The sequence below is a fragment of the Scleropages formosus genome, chromosome 6 (genome assembly GCF_900964775.1).
Source record: "Scleropages formosus chromosome 6, fSclFor1.1, whole genome shotgun sequence".
Lineage (NCBI taxonomy): Eukaryota > Metazoa > Chordata > Actinopteri > Osteoglossiformes > Osteoglossidae > Scleropages > Scleropages formosus.
This window is the reverse complement of record NC_041811.1, coordinates 23743941-23760374: the sequence shown is the minus strand read 5'-3', so window position 1 is coordinate 23760374 and position 16434 is coordinate 23743941. Positions and strand designations below refer to the sequence as shown.

General features: G+C 41.0%; 1 protein-coding gene across 1 annotated transcript in view; it reads right to left on the bottom strand.

Moving 5' to 3' along the window:
* kcnt1a (potassium sodium-activated channel subfamily T member 1a) overlaps window positions 1-10766 on the bottom strand; it is a 71658-nt gene extending 60892 nt beyond the window's left edge. The window contains exons 1-3 of the mRNA XM_018755492.2: window positions 10666-10766; window positions 5942-5984; window positions 4341-4508 (exon numbers count right to left, since the gene is read on the bottom strand). Of these exons, the coding sequence (XP_018611008.1) occupies window positions 4341-4508; window positions 5942-5984; window positions 10666-10696 (242 nt within the window). The 5' untranslated portion in view covers window positions 10697-10766. The remainder of the gene's footprint in view (window positions 1-4340; window positions 4509-5941; window positions 5985-10665) is intronic.
* Window positions 10767-16434: the final 5668 nt, after the last annotated feature.

The window sequence follows — 16434 nt, the reverse complement described above, 5'->3', positions numbered from 1 at the left end:
CTGTCGCAGTAGGAGGCAGGGAGAAAGCTTATTCTTTTGTTTTTACACCTCATCTAAAAACCTGGGTTGTAACCGCAATGGAACACCCACAGTCGGCAACACAACGTTCAAGGAGTTTTACTTGTAAAAGTGAAGTTCTGAATCACTGTTATACCTTTGAAAAAAGGTACTGGATAAGGATTGCTTTAAAAAAAGGCCAGTTGTACAAAAAGACAAAAAGAAAGTGCACAATATGTGAGTTGTTTTCAATAAGACAACCCCTTAAGCAAATACGTTAACGCATGTAGGCATGTTCCCAGACACACTGGCACATTGATGGATATTCAATGCAGATGGATCATCAGACAAAGGAATGCATTAGCAGATAACAGGGCTTTAAGGTGTCCCCCAACCCATGAACGGGTACGAACCCCCACCGCCAATCCTCCACTCCATCTGTGAGTCAGTCAGCTTGACATTTCTTTGGAAGCGTATAATCAGCCCAGGAGACACATAATGTGTTTCGCAATTCATTCCCCGATGGTCTTTTTTACGTACGAAAGAAATATGAGATACAAGACATTAGTAACTTGTGGAAAATAAACATTGGCTGGAAATGGTATGAACAATATTGTGACTCTAAGGACAACAGATATATCTGGGCAAGGTACCAGACACAGGAACATAACTAAATATTATAACTGGCATGGGATACTTTAAACCCAAATCCTCCAGTTTGTTTAGTTTTCTGCAGGAAAAAATCCACAGATGAGCTGTTTATTTGCAGCCATTACCATATTAATGTTTGCTTTCATTCTGTCCATTCAGTCTTTTTTATTTAGTGTGAAAATATATTTTGCCTTCCAAGTCAGTGAAAACAAAATAAAACAAGTCAACAAAATCTGTAATCCCATTCCAATACAAAGCTACGGTACGGTCAAATATACGGCCGAGAGGGCATTCCAACATGCACGTGGCAAAGTTAAACTTTCGCTTTGTTGAAGATGAAGGTTTAGAGCACTCCAGATTGTGAACACACCCCCCACCTATGTACGCTGAAGCACAATCAAGAGTAAAGAAATATAAACACGTTCTCAGAGTATGCTATATGCCATTTGGAACACAAAGTACTGTTTAGATGCTTGCTTGATGCATGGTTAACCAACTACCTGAACCATGTTAAACAAGCCCAACTGAATGCACATGCCTAAAGTTCTCTTGATAAAAAATGGCATTTTGTGCCCTAACTTCCACTGCCATTAGAGCCAGGACTTATCTTTATGGAGTCATTTGGATGATGTCCCAAATACCCATCCCCAAAAGAGAGGCTCTCCCTCTCCTAGGGAGACTTTTGGAGGATATATATATATAACTTCATTTGACATTGCTCTCAGCTTTTGAGCAATCTGAAATCTGTCCCTGCCTAAATTATCAAAAATAAATCCAGCCAAACTCATAGTGACAGTTGTTGTTTGTGTTTACCCGGTGACAAATCAAACAGTTTATTGCAGTTTCAGACACTAATAAAAGGCAGAGGTGGTTCCTGGCTGAATTTCAAAATGAATATTGTTCAGATTGTGCTCAAAGCAACCATTATACGACATAATAAAACCCATTCAGTAGTCTTAAAGGGACCTTGCAAAGCCTGTGACGATACAGGAATATAGGAAGGGGAAAAAGAAAAATAAAACTTTCAGATGCTTTCAAACTGAGTGGAGCAAAAAAGCAAATTAAAAAATAATCTGTTGTTTTGATCTGAGAAAATTATTCTTTAGTCCCCGATTTGGATCATCTTGTATCTCCTGCTAATGTGAGCCTGGGATTTACTGGCAACATTCTGTTAAAATTTCTTTTCTGAAAAGTCTTGTTTTTCCCTAAACTGTCAATGGACCCTGTGATTAAGTTACAATGAGTTGCTGAGAAAACAGACAAAGACGTTTTCAAGGTGTAAAACACCGAAATGGCATTCTCCAACATAGTCTCTTTTTTCTTGCTTCAGTTGCCTTTGGTACCTAGTTTCCAAAGACAGGTGGTTTGTCTATCTCAAATGTGTCCATGGCTGTCCACAGGTATCTATAGCAAGCCGCTATAGATAGTGTACTGAGACATGTCAGTACACTTGTACAGAAATGTAAGCTCTTGAACACACCTTTCTTGGTCAGAAATCAGCACTCCTCACTTAAGCAATGTAGAGAATTATTGAAGAATATAGTTACTTGAGGGGGGCACAGTGGCATGGTGGTACAGCAGGTTTGGCTTGTGTCTGCTCTTTGTTGGGCCTGGGGTTCGAGCCTTGCTTGGGGTGCCTTGCAACAGACTGCCGTCCCGTCCAGGGTGTGCCCCCTTCCCTTCCAACCCTACACACTGTGTTGCCTGGTTAGGCTCTGGTTTGCTGCAACCCCACTCAGGACAAGCACTCTCAGTCAATGTGTGTATGATATTTACTTTATAAATATTTCCATAATGAAAGAAGCACTGTTAGAGATAGAATTATTGACAGCTTACAATAAAGATTTCATCAGCAGTCTAAGGACAACACAACTCCCAAAATAGTTACTACACTAACACATGTCCATGACGCATAACTAAACATACAGTGAACAATTAAGAAAATCTTTGCAACAATAACAGCAACTAGTATTAAACCTTGCAGAAGAGCTATGGAACTTGATCAGCACTTGGTTTCATTCCTGCCTGCTGCTGTGGTACCCTTGAGCAAAGCCCTTACCCAGAACTGAGGAAATCAATCTGTTTAAATGGGTAAACCATTGTAAGTAAGTTAACGCTGTTAAGTCCTTTGGAGAAACGCTCCAAATAAATAAATAAATGTCATGTTTGTGTCTGCGCATTCTGTCAGTTCTGGCTGCTAAGATATGCCAAGGTGCAATAAAGCATGTGTTTCTGGAGTCCCGTCTCCCGACCCTGAACAGTCTGAACAGTGTCACCATCAGCACGGTCAAGGCAGGATGTTATAATGCTGATACCGTGGGAAAGCTCTCGTTAGGCAGTTCATGGTTTTAATAATCGTTAGCGTTATTGGTGCCACTTTGCACCGCACATAATGACAGTATTTAGCTGCGGCAAAATCCCCACCCAATCATCATGCACGTCGGAGCAAAACCCTCGGTCCACGAACTATAGGTCTGACACCCTTGTGTTTGAGCTTCACCTTGTGATGTTGTACATTTACATTTATATACTTAGCAGACGCTTTTCTCCAAAGCAACTTCCAATGAACTCTATGTAGCGTTGTCAGCCCACACACCTTATTCACCATGGTGACTTACACTGCTACATACACTACTTACGCTGGGTCACTCATCCATACATCAGTGAAACACACTCTCTCTGTTGTGCTCCAAAATCCCCAAAATGTCCCAGAAAACACATATGAAGCGGGAGAAGACAATAAAATTCCAGTCAATTGATGCTGCAGTAAACAGCAGGAGGAACAACATAGCATGTTTGTTGACAGTGTGTTTTGACTGGTGATAAAACCCTGCGTGAACTTGCGCTCAGTAGGAATTATCTGGAATACCACAAAACCAGAAAGGACAAAAACAAAGGAACAAAAATAAAGTATTACATTCTTTGCTCTCTTATGACTCTGAGAGGCTACAATTCTGATTAATTTGCATGTCAAATTAAATTTGGTATTATTTCAATCTTGCTTTGCCTTTGCAGCGCTGCTGTTTCCTACTATCAGTTGTTTGCTATTTCCAACTGTTTGTCTCATGATTTTATGTCTTAAATAAGGAAGGACTTCTTCCAAGTTATAGATGAGTGAGAGCAGTTTTCTCTGATTACTCGAAAACAGGACAGTGGGGTGTCAGTGCAATCTGCCTGACTTTTATGGAACTCTTTTGCTTTTCAGTACCTACAAAGTGGGCAGCCACAACAAAATGACATTTAAAACCAATATGAGGTTTTATTTTAATGATTAGTTTGCTGTAAAACCAAAACAAACAAAACACCATTCAAAATCAGGTCAGTAAATGCAATTCATTCACTCTGTATCAGCAGGTAATTAACATACCCTAATTAGCATACTATATTTATATCGTATTTTTCTTCAGGCATATGTGCTGCTGTTTTAATTCTGTAATGAGTGAAAAATTAGATATTTCCTGCCCATTATGTATCTGTTCCACAAACAAAGGATGTAGAAGATCACCTCAAATCTAGAAGTGAATGTAAAATTGAACTTTTTCGTGTATTGTAAAAAAATGCCATCGACTCGAGTCAGATTTACAGTACCTGGGTACCATGGAGAGTGCCTTATCCTACCTCGGCCCTGAGTCCTCCAGGGGCGCACACGGGACTGTAAGTCACTGACCACATTTCAACATACAGTATGGTACCTGTCATCATTCTGGAAGGATTGGTCTCCAAGGAGTAAATCCCGAAATCGGTACCGAGGTGGAAGAGGGGGCACCTCAGAGTCCACCTCAGTCATCTTAAGTGCAGAGATGTCCAGTATGACTCCTGTGTTGCTGCTGTTGTTTTTCTGAACAGCCTCTGGTGAGGGCCTGTGGGCGTGAGGACAGGGTTACACTTCATACATACACAAATACCAGAGTCCCAGTACCAAAGCCATACTACAAATGTAATACGAAGTTAATCAAGTCAAGTGTTATTTTGCAAAGCTAGATAAGGAAAAGCAGTACAATATATTGTTTTCTTTGTTACATTAAATGTTACATATTTTTCCAGAACAGCAGGAAAATACCCGGAAAGAAGCCTGCATCTTCGAAAGATCATCAATACCAGTTTTTCATTTTAGAGAAGTTAAAAGGCAGCAAAGGTTAAAATGCATGCTGCGGTCAGACTGAACAACGTGCAACTATTTTGTTCTTTTACTAGTTTATTATGTTTATTTTACAAGATAACTTGGTCAAATGAGAAGCAAAAATGGCAAGGAAACCACAAAATTCCCTGTCATTTATACAGCGATTCGCTCGTAATTCAGCGCAATACATATTGTATACGCATGACATATGTGTTGGAAGGAGGAATTATTTTTGTTTTATTAATATAACCTTGCTCATTAAAAGTAATAAGAATACATCAAGTTAAATAAGTAGAATGTTAAATTCACTTATTTAAAATACACTGGATTGCAGGAGATTGCGAACTGCTAAAAATCAAGACATAGGATGCATAAAAAAGTCATTTGTGTTTCTACACAATGCAATCTGTCTGAGTTTTATGGAAATCTTTTTTTGCTTGTCAAAATAATTAGAGAAATTATTAATCACAGTCTTATGCTGTGTTATAATCCTAAAACAAAACTGGTTGTGAAATTAGCAAATTCTCCGATCAAGCATAAGTGGTTCGCTCAGTAATGTCCACTGTGAGCAGGCTGTCTTTTATATTGAACTCTCCCCCACTCAAATGTAGTCTTCTCCACAAGCCACCAAAAACATTAGAGTGAAGGTTGAATTCAAATATAAATGAGGCGTAAACTGAAATCACGGGCAATCATCTGGTGCATCTGTAATCAGAGCAAATTAAGATGGATAAATCTTTAAGTCAAAGGTCCCCCGTGATCCAGCAAAACACCTGCATGCATACTGATGCCATGATGCATTCAATACATATATATGCCAATATATATATATATATATATGCATTTGCTCATGCCTGAGCGCTTACACCACCAGCATGCATTTTGTTTGAAATGAATTATCATAACATTATTTTCTGTCCTGAGGGAGAAAAGAGGAAGAAAAGAATATTCAAGACCTATTAATTTCAACGAAACAATTTCATTCAATGGAAAAATGAAGAACAAGAAATAAACATATCCTCTTCAGTCAACCATGCAAATACCTTAAAAAAGTGGTGATTATTAATCATACAGAACACACGTGCTGGCACCCGCACACTGGATTTTCCAGTTTCCTTGGGACCACGCTGAGCCACATTCCACATGCGGTGGGATTGAAGGGTCAGAAATTACCTGTCGCCATGGGAACACGGGGAGGGAGGTGGTGGGTTCATGACTGCCTCATGGAATTAAAAAAAAACAAAACAATATTACATTAAAACACAAAAAAGGAAAATTAAAAACATTTATAATCCATTCCTTGAGCCAATTTTGGAGAAGTTAGCCTGTCCATTAAACAAAACTGTTTAGCTCCAAACTGAATTAACATTCACTGCTTCGTCAATCTGGATTAATAGTATTGATCTGCCAGTTACACACGGACAGCATAACTTATTCAAAGAGATAAGATGATAAGAAGTACTTTTGCTTCTTATCTTATGTCAGCTGTGTAATGAAAATATTGAGTTATTTGTGTCATAAAGCAGGAATAGTCCTGTTGTGTGGTAAAAGATCGAAAGTTCCAAATAAAAAGGAGGTCTTGGAGATTTAGCCTCCAGTACAATAGAAACCGAATTTCCAGGGACCAAATCCCTTCCGAGCCTTATGACCATTTGCTCTTTAGTATAAAAAAGGAAGAGTTTTTCCAGTCTTATAAAACACACTTTCCCAGATAACTGTACCCATTGTTGCTACATGTCATTTTGAGGAATGGAGGAAAAAAAGGCCTGTCTGTCATATGGCAAGTGTTTTAAAACAGTGACAGACAGAAAGAAAGAGAAGAGATGTAAAGTTGCATAGATAGACAGAGAAGTACACAGAAATATATGGTGACCCGTTGAGGGAGAAGGCAGTGCTAAAGAATTCTGCGTATACAATCATGTACAATCACGTTGCATGTCACCCGCACACCATGTGGCTGAAACTCGTTTGCCGTCACGTTGCGCAAACAGAGTTATTAAATAGGTGAACAGAAAAAAGAAATACCAAAATACTCACTGGTTTGGTTCGCTAAAAAATCACACTGTTTCTCAGTTATTCATAACTAAGGTCATGTAATGACTTCCACAATGTTAGTAATGACAAACTGAATATCATTAGTGCTTTTAGACTGTTATTTATGCCATAAGGCTGTATATTATGACCTTTACTGTGAAATTACCATAACATATTGCCACTTCAATTGTATTTTATAAAATGGTAGCTGTGTAAATTTACATATGAGCTTCGAAGCATGTACTGCATGAACATAGTCATAAATTCCTGTGGAAAATCCCAAGCTTTCATAATAATACTTCTACAGTGAGTGAGCTGGAGACAAAGAGTACAATTTGCATTTCTAACATTATGTCAACTACTAATTAATACAGGGGCGCAGTGGTGCAGTGGGTTGGACCGGGTCCTGCTCTCTGGTGGGTCTGGGGTTCGAGTCCTGCTTTGGGTGCCTTGCGACAGACTGACGTCCCGTCCTGGGTGTGTCCCCCTCCCTCTCCAGCCTTACGCCCTGTGTTGCTGGGTTAGGCTCCGGTTCCCCGCGACCCCAAATGGAACAAGCGGTTCAGAAAGTGTGTGTGTATCTGAGCTTCACAGCGCATGAAGCATAAATCACCAGAAAAAACTATGGATGAGATAACCTTATTTTTACACAAATATTTAGACAATATACATAAAAGTAGGGGGTGTGGTGGCGCAGCGGGTTCTCCAGATGCCCACTGTGTGGCGGGTCTAGGGTTCGAGCCCTGCTTGTGGTACTTAGCGACGGACCGGCATCCTGTTCTGGGTGTGTCCCCTCCCCCTTCGACTTTTCCCCATTTTTCTAGGTAGGTTCATTCTTGGCACAAGTGGTTGTTGAAAATGCATGGAAATACAAAACTATCTGTAATCAGACCATTGCTGCATCACCAAGTTCCTATAAAACAGCTAGAACAAACAAAAGCACCCCATTCTGTGCGCTATGTACTGTACCCCACTAGCCATGTTTTCACAAGTCTTTAAGACAGGGGCTCTATGTGGGGTCCAAGAACCCCTAAGGAGTCTATGGATAGTCTTCAAAGGGACTGTAAAGCACAAACTTGCTTTGAGAATAACAATAACTAAATAAAGGCGAAAAATAAAATTCTACCCTATTACTATGTTTTCACTATGACAATTCTCTATGAAGGCAACATTTCAGTGAAATAAACTGAGTGCAACATCTTTATTGATTTATATTTTTTCTGCTAAGAGGTCCTAGTCTTTCATTAGAGCAATAAAAGGGTCCATGGCATAGAAAAGGTTAAGATCCTCTGCCTTAAGAGCGCAGACCTCTGTCTCTTTAGGCATCATGGAGAGGCAGAGGAAGCTCGTAATTATCTGTGATTGTATTCAGAGTAGTGTAATTATTCAGCTGGAAGAAGTAACTGCAACCATGCAACCAGGGGACTCCTAACAACTAGCAACAGTAAAGGGTGCGGTGACAAAGCAGGTTTGAGCGAGTCCTAATCTCTGGGAGGTCTGGGGTTTGAGTCCTGCTTGGGGTGCCTTGTAACGGACTGGCGTCCCCTCCGGGGTGTGTCTCCTCCCTCTCCAACCTTGCGCCCTGCATTGCCAGGTTAGGCTCCGGTTCGCCGTGACCCTGCTTGGGACAAGCGGATTCAGACTGTGTGTGTGTGTGTGTGTATATATTATATATACAGTTATAAATGATGGCTGCATGAGTTCCTCTGCATTTTTCAGCTTTGGGGTCTAATTCACTCGTGAGGAATATGGGAAAGACAGGCCAATCCACTCTTTCAAAGGACCTGGCATGCAGGAGTAAAGCAGACCAGTCCCGAGGTAAAAGAAGACACCCGCCCAGAAATGTTCAGAACCGTGCGTGTTTATTATTCTCTGCAAGGGGAACTTCAAAAATCACAACATATCTCTCTTATATAGAACAAATCCATTAGCTGCTTTTAACCGGGCACCTATTTTAACCGCCTGCCATGGAAGTAGCCAGAATAAAAAGACCCAGTGATGACCTACACTTTCTTGTGGTGTATCTGTGGGTTCCTTCAAGGGACCATAAATTTTGCTATTTATTTATATTCTCTCCCCTATGTTTCTCTGCGCTAGCCTGGCTTGATGACTCAATCCTGGAGATCGAAAGCTCATATGGGCTGTACACAATCACCTCTTCGCCAGAAAAGAGCACAAATCTGAAATAATGCGACACAAATCTCATCCCCTGGACCGTGTTGTAAGCTTGTCAAATGCCCCGCATCCTTGATGTCTCTACAGTGGATCGAGGTGATGGATTGAGATAAAATTCTCCCTACAATGACCCCCAACAGTCTAATTTATTACTGTATAATTCTGCTGACCTGGGGGGTATTAGTGTTACACTGCACCCGCTATACAGAATGCAAGGACGAGATTTTCAACAGAATATAGAGGAGGGAGTTAGCAGGCACTGCTCATGTGTCGGGTTTTCATTGTCAGTTGCTTCATTATGCAAACAGTGTAATCTCTCTGTATGTCCCCATCCTGTCATCAACATCATATGTGAAAAAGTGACTAGTAATGATCAAAAAATATGCATATCTCCAGTAACTACTGTATATATATATATATTTTTTTTTTTTTTTTTTGTTCTCCCAGTAACTTATCAAGCTGTTAGAGACCTGGCTGACACGCACCTGCATAATCTGTCAACCAACCGCAGCCCCGGCTGCTGGGGGTCTACCACAAGGAATAAGTGTGAACGTAAATGTGAACTGCGCGTTCCCGTTGACTCATCGTGTAGCAGAGAGGCCCCGGCGCGCGCTCAGCAGACGCGCGTCCGCGAGGCGCAGCGGAGCGGCTGCATGCGCGCGTTTGCGCGAGATCGACCAATGAGAACCTCGACACGAGCGCTTCGCTCCTTGTAGGGCAACGTGACTTCCCCTTACGCAGTGATTCCCCGCAAGACCCTGCGAGGATGCACTGAGTGTGACACACGAAGGCGAGGTGCATTTTAATGCAAAAACAAGTGACAGCGGAAAAGGAAACCTCCGGCTGAGGTATGAAGCATAATGTGCAGAAGCAAGAATGCGAAAAATTACAGGAATTTGTCGACAGTCATTTTTGTCCAGCACCGACCGAGCAGGGACACGTGTACTGCTCTGCTGTGTGACCCAATGCAGGTGGCGATACAAAACTAAACGATTCATCGGACAGTGTCTGCGCTTTATTATTGCTCACACTGTTTATTAATGGTATACTTACCCCCCCCCCCCCTTTACTGCATCAAAGGAAATGTCCACTTCAACCGCATTCCTCAGCCCATTGCGTGAACACTGTTAGTATGTTCAGCCAGGCTAAAAAATGTGCTCATACAAAAACTAATGACATCAAAACGTCTCGAACCTTCTGGAAGACAAGGCATTTTGCATTAACTGCATTCTCAATCTCAGTCATTACAGGGAATAGCAAAATGAAATAAAAAAAAAAAAGAAATGTCCACCCCATCATCAATCATGATCATGTCACGGGCATTCAGTTTTTCCTTTTTCGCAGACCCCACGGACACACACGCTTGAGCTTGTGCGGTCGACGTGAACTTTCTCCGCTCATGTCCCGTGTTCTTCGGACCATTTTACATCATGTCACACTTACCAGACCAACGACGTACCTGCGAACACAGAGTCATTTAGGATGACCATGACTTCCACTCACACACACAGTGTGGAAATGCACACGTAAGCACACAACACACAGAGGTGCAAAACCCGTTCGCCTTCACGCCGGCCGGTCGAGCCCATTCGTGCCCCGGCGCCACCACAGCGCAGCCCCCCACCCCCTCCGCCGCCCCGCGTTCATTCACACATCGCGCGCACAGCGACGAAGGAGATGCGCGTTACCTGGCTGCGTGCTCGTGCGCGGTCCCATCATCGTAAACAAACGTCTGGTTCGTATAGCATTCGCTACACATGTTGCACGGAGCTCCGGACGCGGGGCACTGCTGGAGAGCGTTCGCTGTGAAGGTCCCCTCCGAAGCTTCCTCGGGAAATGGCATGGAGCGGCAGGACTGTGGGGGACCCCCAGCGAAGACCGCGTCCTGAACTTCTCTCTTCTTTCTTCACAGCATCTACTAGCGCGCAGCCCTCCGCTCACTCACTGGTCGCGTTCAACACACACGACATTCTGACCCCCCGCCCGCGTTACAGCGGGATTATTTAATTTATTTAATCCGTGCCGGATGAGCCCATGATTCAGACATGCGGGTGGAGTTAACTGCTAGAAGTTCATGTGGTTCTGGCAGCAACCATGTTCAGTCACGAGCCTGTATCTGTCTTATTATCGTTTCCTAAAGAGCGTAAACCTGTCCTCTTTCTCTCTGACAGCCTCGATATGTCGAGCAAAAGCTCGGAAATGAAACCCTGCAAGAGCATATGGCTACAGCACGAGCCACATCGTGTCTCTTCTAGTTTGAGGATGCTCAGGAAGAAATGCAGGTTTGGGCGAGCTGAGCTTTTTATACTCACTGCCAGGCGACATCTGCTGGAACACCTTGAAATCATATTCCAGAAGCTGAAGGAGCCAGCGATTATTACCCTACAGGTGTCTGATGGAGGCCACTTGCAATGGTGGTTACATTCGCAGTGATTTATTCAGCAGACAGATCTTATTCTATCAATTTAGTGTAATTAGCACACTTAAGGTACTACAAGAGGAGAGGGCTTTGAACCAGTAACCTTCATTGCATCGCATCACCTGCTTCCAAAGGGGCCTGTGGGGCTTTGCGAATACCTTTAACCGCCCAGGAACATTGCATCGAAAATCATAGACGGAATAAACACGCTCTTTGGCATGCACTGAATATGTCTGCTCTGTCATTCTTATTTTCAGTGGCTATGTGTGAATAACCTGGTTTCTCCCACAGGACCGCTAAAGTTTAAAAAATGCACAAAAATGTGACTTTGTTCGACAGGAGAGCATCACATTTTAAAGATACAACTTACGTTTACCCTCAAGGCACTGAATAATTCAAACATGAGAAAAAATGTAAATAAAACGGAATGAAATATTTTATGTAATCTGTGGACCGTTCAGTGAGACACCTCTTAATGATATAGTATTAATCTGCTTGTTACCCATCTCAGCCAACCTGCTTGTTAAATGTCAGATAAACATAGCGATTGCTAGGCTTGGGGTATGTTATCCACCAGTATATTATTAGCACCAGAAAATTCTGTTCCTGATGTAACCCAGATGGCATGTGGTTCAGATGGTCTGTGTTTTAGGCAGTTTTTCAAGACATGAAAATAGACAGAAAGGGGCAACTCTGGGAACAATGCTGGGAATAGTGCAAGTATCCTGTTTACAAATGTCCACAGTGAAATTTCCAGGCAGTAACACTCTGTGATTTTTACTAATATGGATGCTGAACAGAGATTAACAAAATTAACTGTTATTGATATGCTAATAAAGATAACAATTCGATACATGCGGTACATCATAAAATCCTCTCTCCTATGGCTGCACTGATGATATTGCACATCGTCTTTCTTTTCCCTGTCTTAAGTGCCTCTTACATGATGGAACTATTCTACATGTTGCAGTCCACAGCAAGGATGAAACCCTGGTCTCCACGCCTGTCGTAGAAGCCTTTTAACTAAAACTTTTAAATAAATTAACAACAGGACAGAACTTGGTTACAACAATATAGAAATGGGAATAGCACAGTAAGAAAAGGCAAATAACATGCAGATGCATAATACAACATAACAGCAAAAGGTGAACTGAAATAACACTAAGAAGATCGAAAAGGTTAACCACACATTCAGGAATCCCTATGAATTATCATGCAGGTCTAACTTTAACGTTTCTCTTGGAAAAAGTTTCGATGCTTAAGTCACCACGTATTTGTCGAAGAAACTTCCGGTGTTGACCATGGCAATAAAATAGATTTCCTTATGGAGGCATTGTAACTACAGCTTTCAAGAGTAAATAAAACTACTCTTGTTCTCTGGATGTCACAGACATTTATTTAACTCTAAGCACAGTTTAAAATAGAAATATAGGGAAAGTACGTCAGTTGCCTTAGTCCAAGGACATCTTTTTTAGCTCTAAACATGTATGGAAGGCGTAAGTGAGATGCAGCAGCCTATACTTTAAAAACATACAAGTTCACTTACACCTACATTGGAGTCATGAGGCTTGAATCCATCCAACGTTAAAGTCATGAGGCAGGGTCAGATAAATGGGATGCCAGCTTATCCCAGTGCAATCACACACCCATGCTAAGACCAATTCAGTCGAGTCACCGGTTCAGAGGAAACAGTGTTTTTGGACCCTGGGAGAAAACCAACATGAACCCAGGGAGAACATGCAAATTCCACAGTGACTGAAGTGGATTCAAACCTCTGTTTGAACCTTCAGTCCAGGAGCTGTGAGACACCAAAGCCACTAGCTGCACTTCCAGCTGGGCCACCCATGTGTAACTTTAATAAATAGTATAATTCAAGATTCATAACCAAAAATTAAGTCAACACACACACACACACACACACACACACACACACATTTTCTGAACCCCTTGTCCCACACAGGGTCACGGAGCCTACCCAGCAACACAGGGCGCAAGGCCGGAGGGGGAGGGGACACACCCAGGACAGGACACTAGTCCATTGCAAGGCACCCCAAGTGGGACTTGAACCCCAGAGAGCAGGACTGCGGTCCAACCCACTGCACCACCGCGCCCCTCTCTAAGGCGACACATTCCCAGAAAATAATTTTAATACATGCCGAACATTTTTCTGAGGAACTGACACCAATTCTCTGCATCTACTCTCTAGAGGAATTTTGTTGCTCACTTGAATAAGATCCTTGACCTAGCTTCCTCAGCTAAAGTCTACAGATGCATAAATGTTTAAAATTATCAGATATTTCTATAAGGGTGTCAGATAAGAAAGAAAAATATCAATTCAACAGTAAATTTGTTTAATAATACAGTAGTAGGTCAGTTCATGACAACATATGTCTCAGGGTGGTTTGCACACTGGCATGCAAGCAAGGCTGTTGATCCCTCCATCAAGATGTTATGCACATGAAGTATGAACACAAGTGATGATTTGATTGAGGAGAAGGGTTGGAGTGAAAAGGTTTCAAAAGATCAATATTTTTGCACGACCATTTAAGCTCTCATATAAAATCTGTTATGTTATGGATGATCTTGCACAGCGACAACCTACAAACACTTCCTCAAAACTTCACCTGAAAATTTTAGAAAGAAAAAACAGTGATTGTAAACTACATCTTGAAATGTCTATGCAGGGTAAGGAAAATTCTCAGTACAACCAATTCTGCCATGAATACTGGGGCCCTCAGCAAAGCAAAGTGCATACCTTTCTAATACAATTACTACTTATCTATTTCCACAGTGGAGGAGAAAATTTGATTCGGCAAACTAATTCAGCAAAGTGGACATAATGAGATACATTGCCGTATTATTTACAGCGCTGGATTTTTTAGAAGTGATTGTGGCCAATCAAGACTATTATTTTACTCTTTTAACATATATATAATTAATCATTAATATTTTGATATTTAAACATAAATATTTGAGCTTAGAGTGCAGTCAAACATTCTAGGAAACATCCAAGGCAGATTTATAGACACATAAAGGTCAGAAAATACAGACCATTTGATTTTTTATGTCTGACCCTAATGCAAAATGTGCTACATTGGGATGGATTGGTCTTTTTGAAACACAACAAGGGTCAGGCTGACCTATGGCATCAAGTTAGCCAGCTGACATTTGTGAATGCTGCCCTTTTACACTGGTCTATGACCTTGTTCATGTTTCTATGGTAATAGTTAAGAATAAGGTTGGAGTAGTGGGAGCTGGTTTTGCAAGAGTGTAACATCCTGAAGACCTGTATGACCTGTCAGGCTGTCAAACTGTCAAGATGTCTGCTACTGACTACTTTCGCTCATTGCCTGCAGGAGAGCATGGGCATTGTGTATAGAAACTAAATTTCATTGCATTAGCAAAATGCCATTTATACCAGTGTCAAAATGTATAAATGACTAGACATCATATACCTTAACATATGTAACTATCTTTTCTAAATAAATCAAATATATTTTCTTAACATCCATTATAGATTATGCTAAATACTGAGTTGGAACGTGGAACAGAGACATGAAGTTTGCATTCCTTTGATAATTTTGTTAAATAAAACGTATGTAAGTACTGTATAAAACCTAGAAAAAAGAACAGAAACACTGATTTAGTGTTTTTTCCCTTTTCTTTATTATAAAAATATATGTGTTTTTAAAGACTGTATTTTGTAGTCAGCTGTTAGCTAAAAACCGAAAAAAATATGCTTTTGGGGATAAATAATTTAATCTCCAAAATCGCAAACACAAAGCCAAAGTTTCTCTTGAATGCCTTGAAAAGAAGAATCTGAAAATCCTCAAATGGCCAAGTCAAAGCTCTGACTTAGTCTCCACAAAATACCTGCTGAAGGAACTTCAGATTGTTGTACACCATTGCTGCCCACGTAACCTGCAGCAGCTGGACAATTTTCCAAGGAAGAGTTGGCAAATATTAAGCCTGCAAACCGGTGAAAACCTGGTTACAAGATACCACAGAAGCCATGTGGCTTCAAAAGTGGCACCTACCAGATATCAAGTGCCTGAAAACCACAGCAGGTGAACACTTCTGAAAGCTGCAAGTTTCAGTGTTGTATTTTTCATTTACTTTTCTAAATAAAATTGTATTGATTATATTAATATCATTGTATGCAATTGTAGCTTATCAAACGTTTGTGTTGTTTCGCTGACCACAGCAAGAACCCAATATGAAAGTGTTGTAACTTTTGGTTTGTAACAGCAAATTGCGGTAGCATTCTGCGGGGTGAATACTTTCTAAACCGACTGTATCTTACACGACAGAAGCTTTGACTAGAATCAGAATCAAAAGTAAGAAAATGTGAGTGGGTGCCTTACGTCCAAGGAGAAGGAAGCTGTCTGTTTTCCCTCCAATGTCTACGTATGATAATTTTGTTTTCATGCGATGCACAAAACGAGCTACTGCACCCTAAAACCTCAAGGACATTATAATAAAATGCAAGAAATTGATTTAGTTTTGTGCTGTTCTAATTAAAATTCACCTGGCACAGTACTGAAAGCACATTAGCAGGCTTAGTCTAAGGTCGTCTTAACTTTGTTTATAAATATGTATGGCACAAGTTTACGTCTACTCGTTTAGCTGATGCTTTTCTATAAATGGACTTACAATGCTAAGCTACTTACAATTTTTTATTTATATAGCTGGTTAGCTTTTACTGAAGCTCTTTAAGGTAAGTGCCTTGCTCAAGGGTACTAGAGCTAAATGTGGGATTTGTACCTATAACCTTTGCGCTACAAAGAAGTTACTCTAACCAATATGCTACTAGCTGCCTGTTTAATGGTTTAATCTTCTATAAAATGGATTTTTACTTGGTATTTTGGGCTGCCATTCACTTGAAATAGTGCTTACACTTGAGAAGCGGTGGCAGAAATACAAGGTCCTGCAACAAAGAAAGCAACAAAGGAAAATGAAGGAAACAGCCTTCTGGTAACAGCTTTTTCGTAAATTTCTGATGCAGTTAACACTTCAATATGTGTCCTGCATTTGAGTA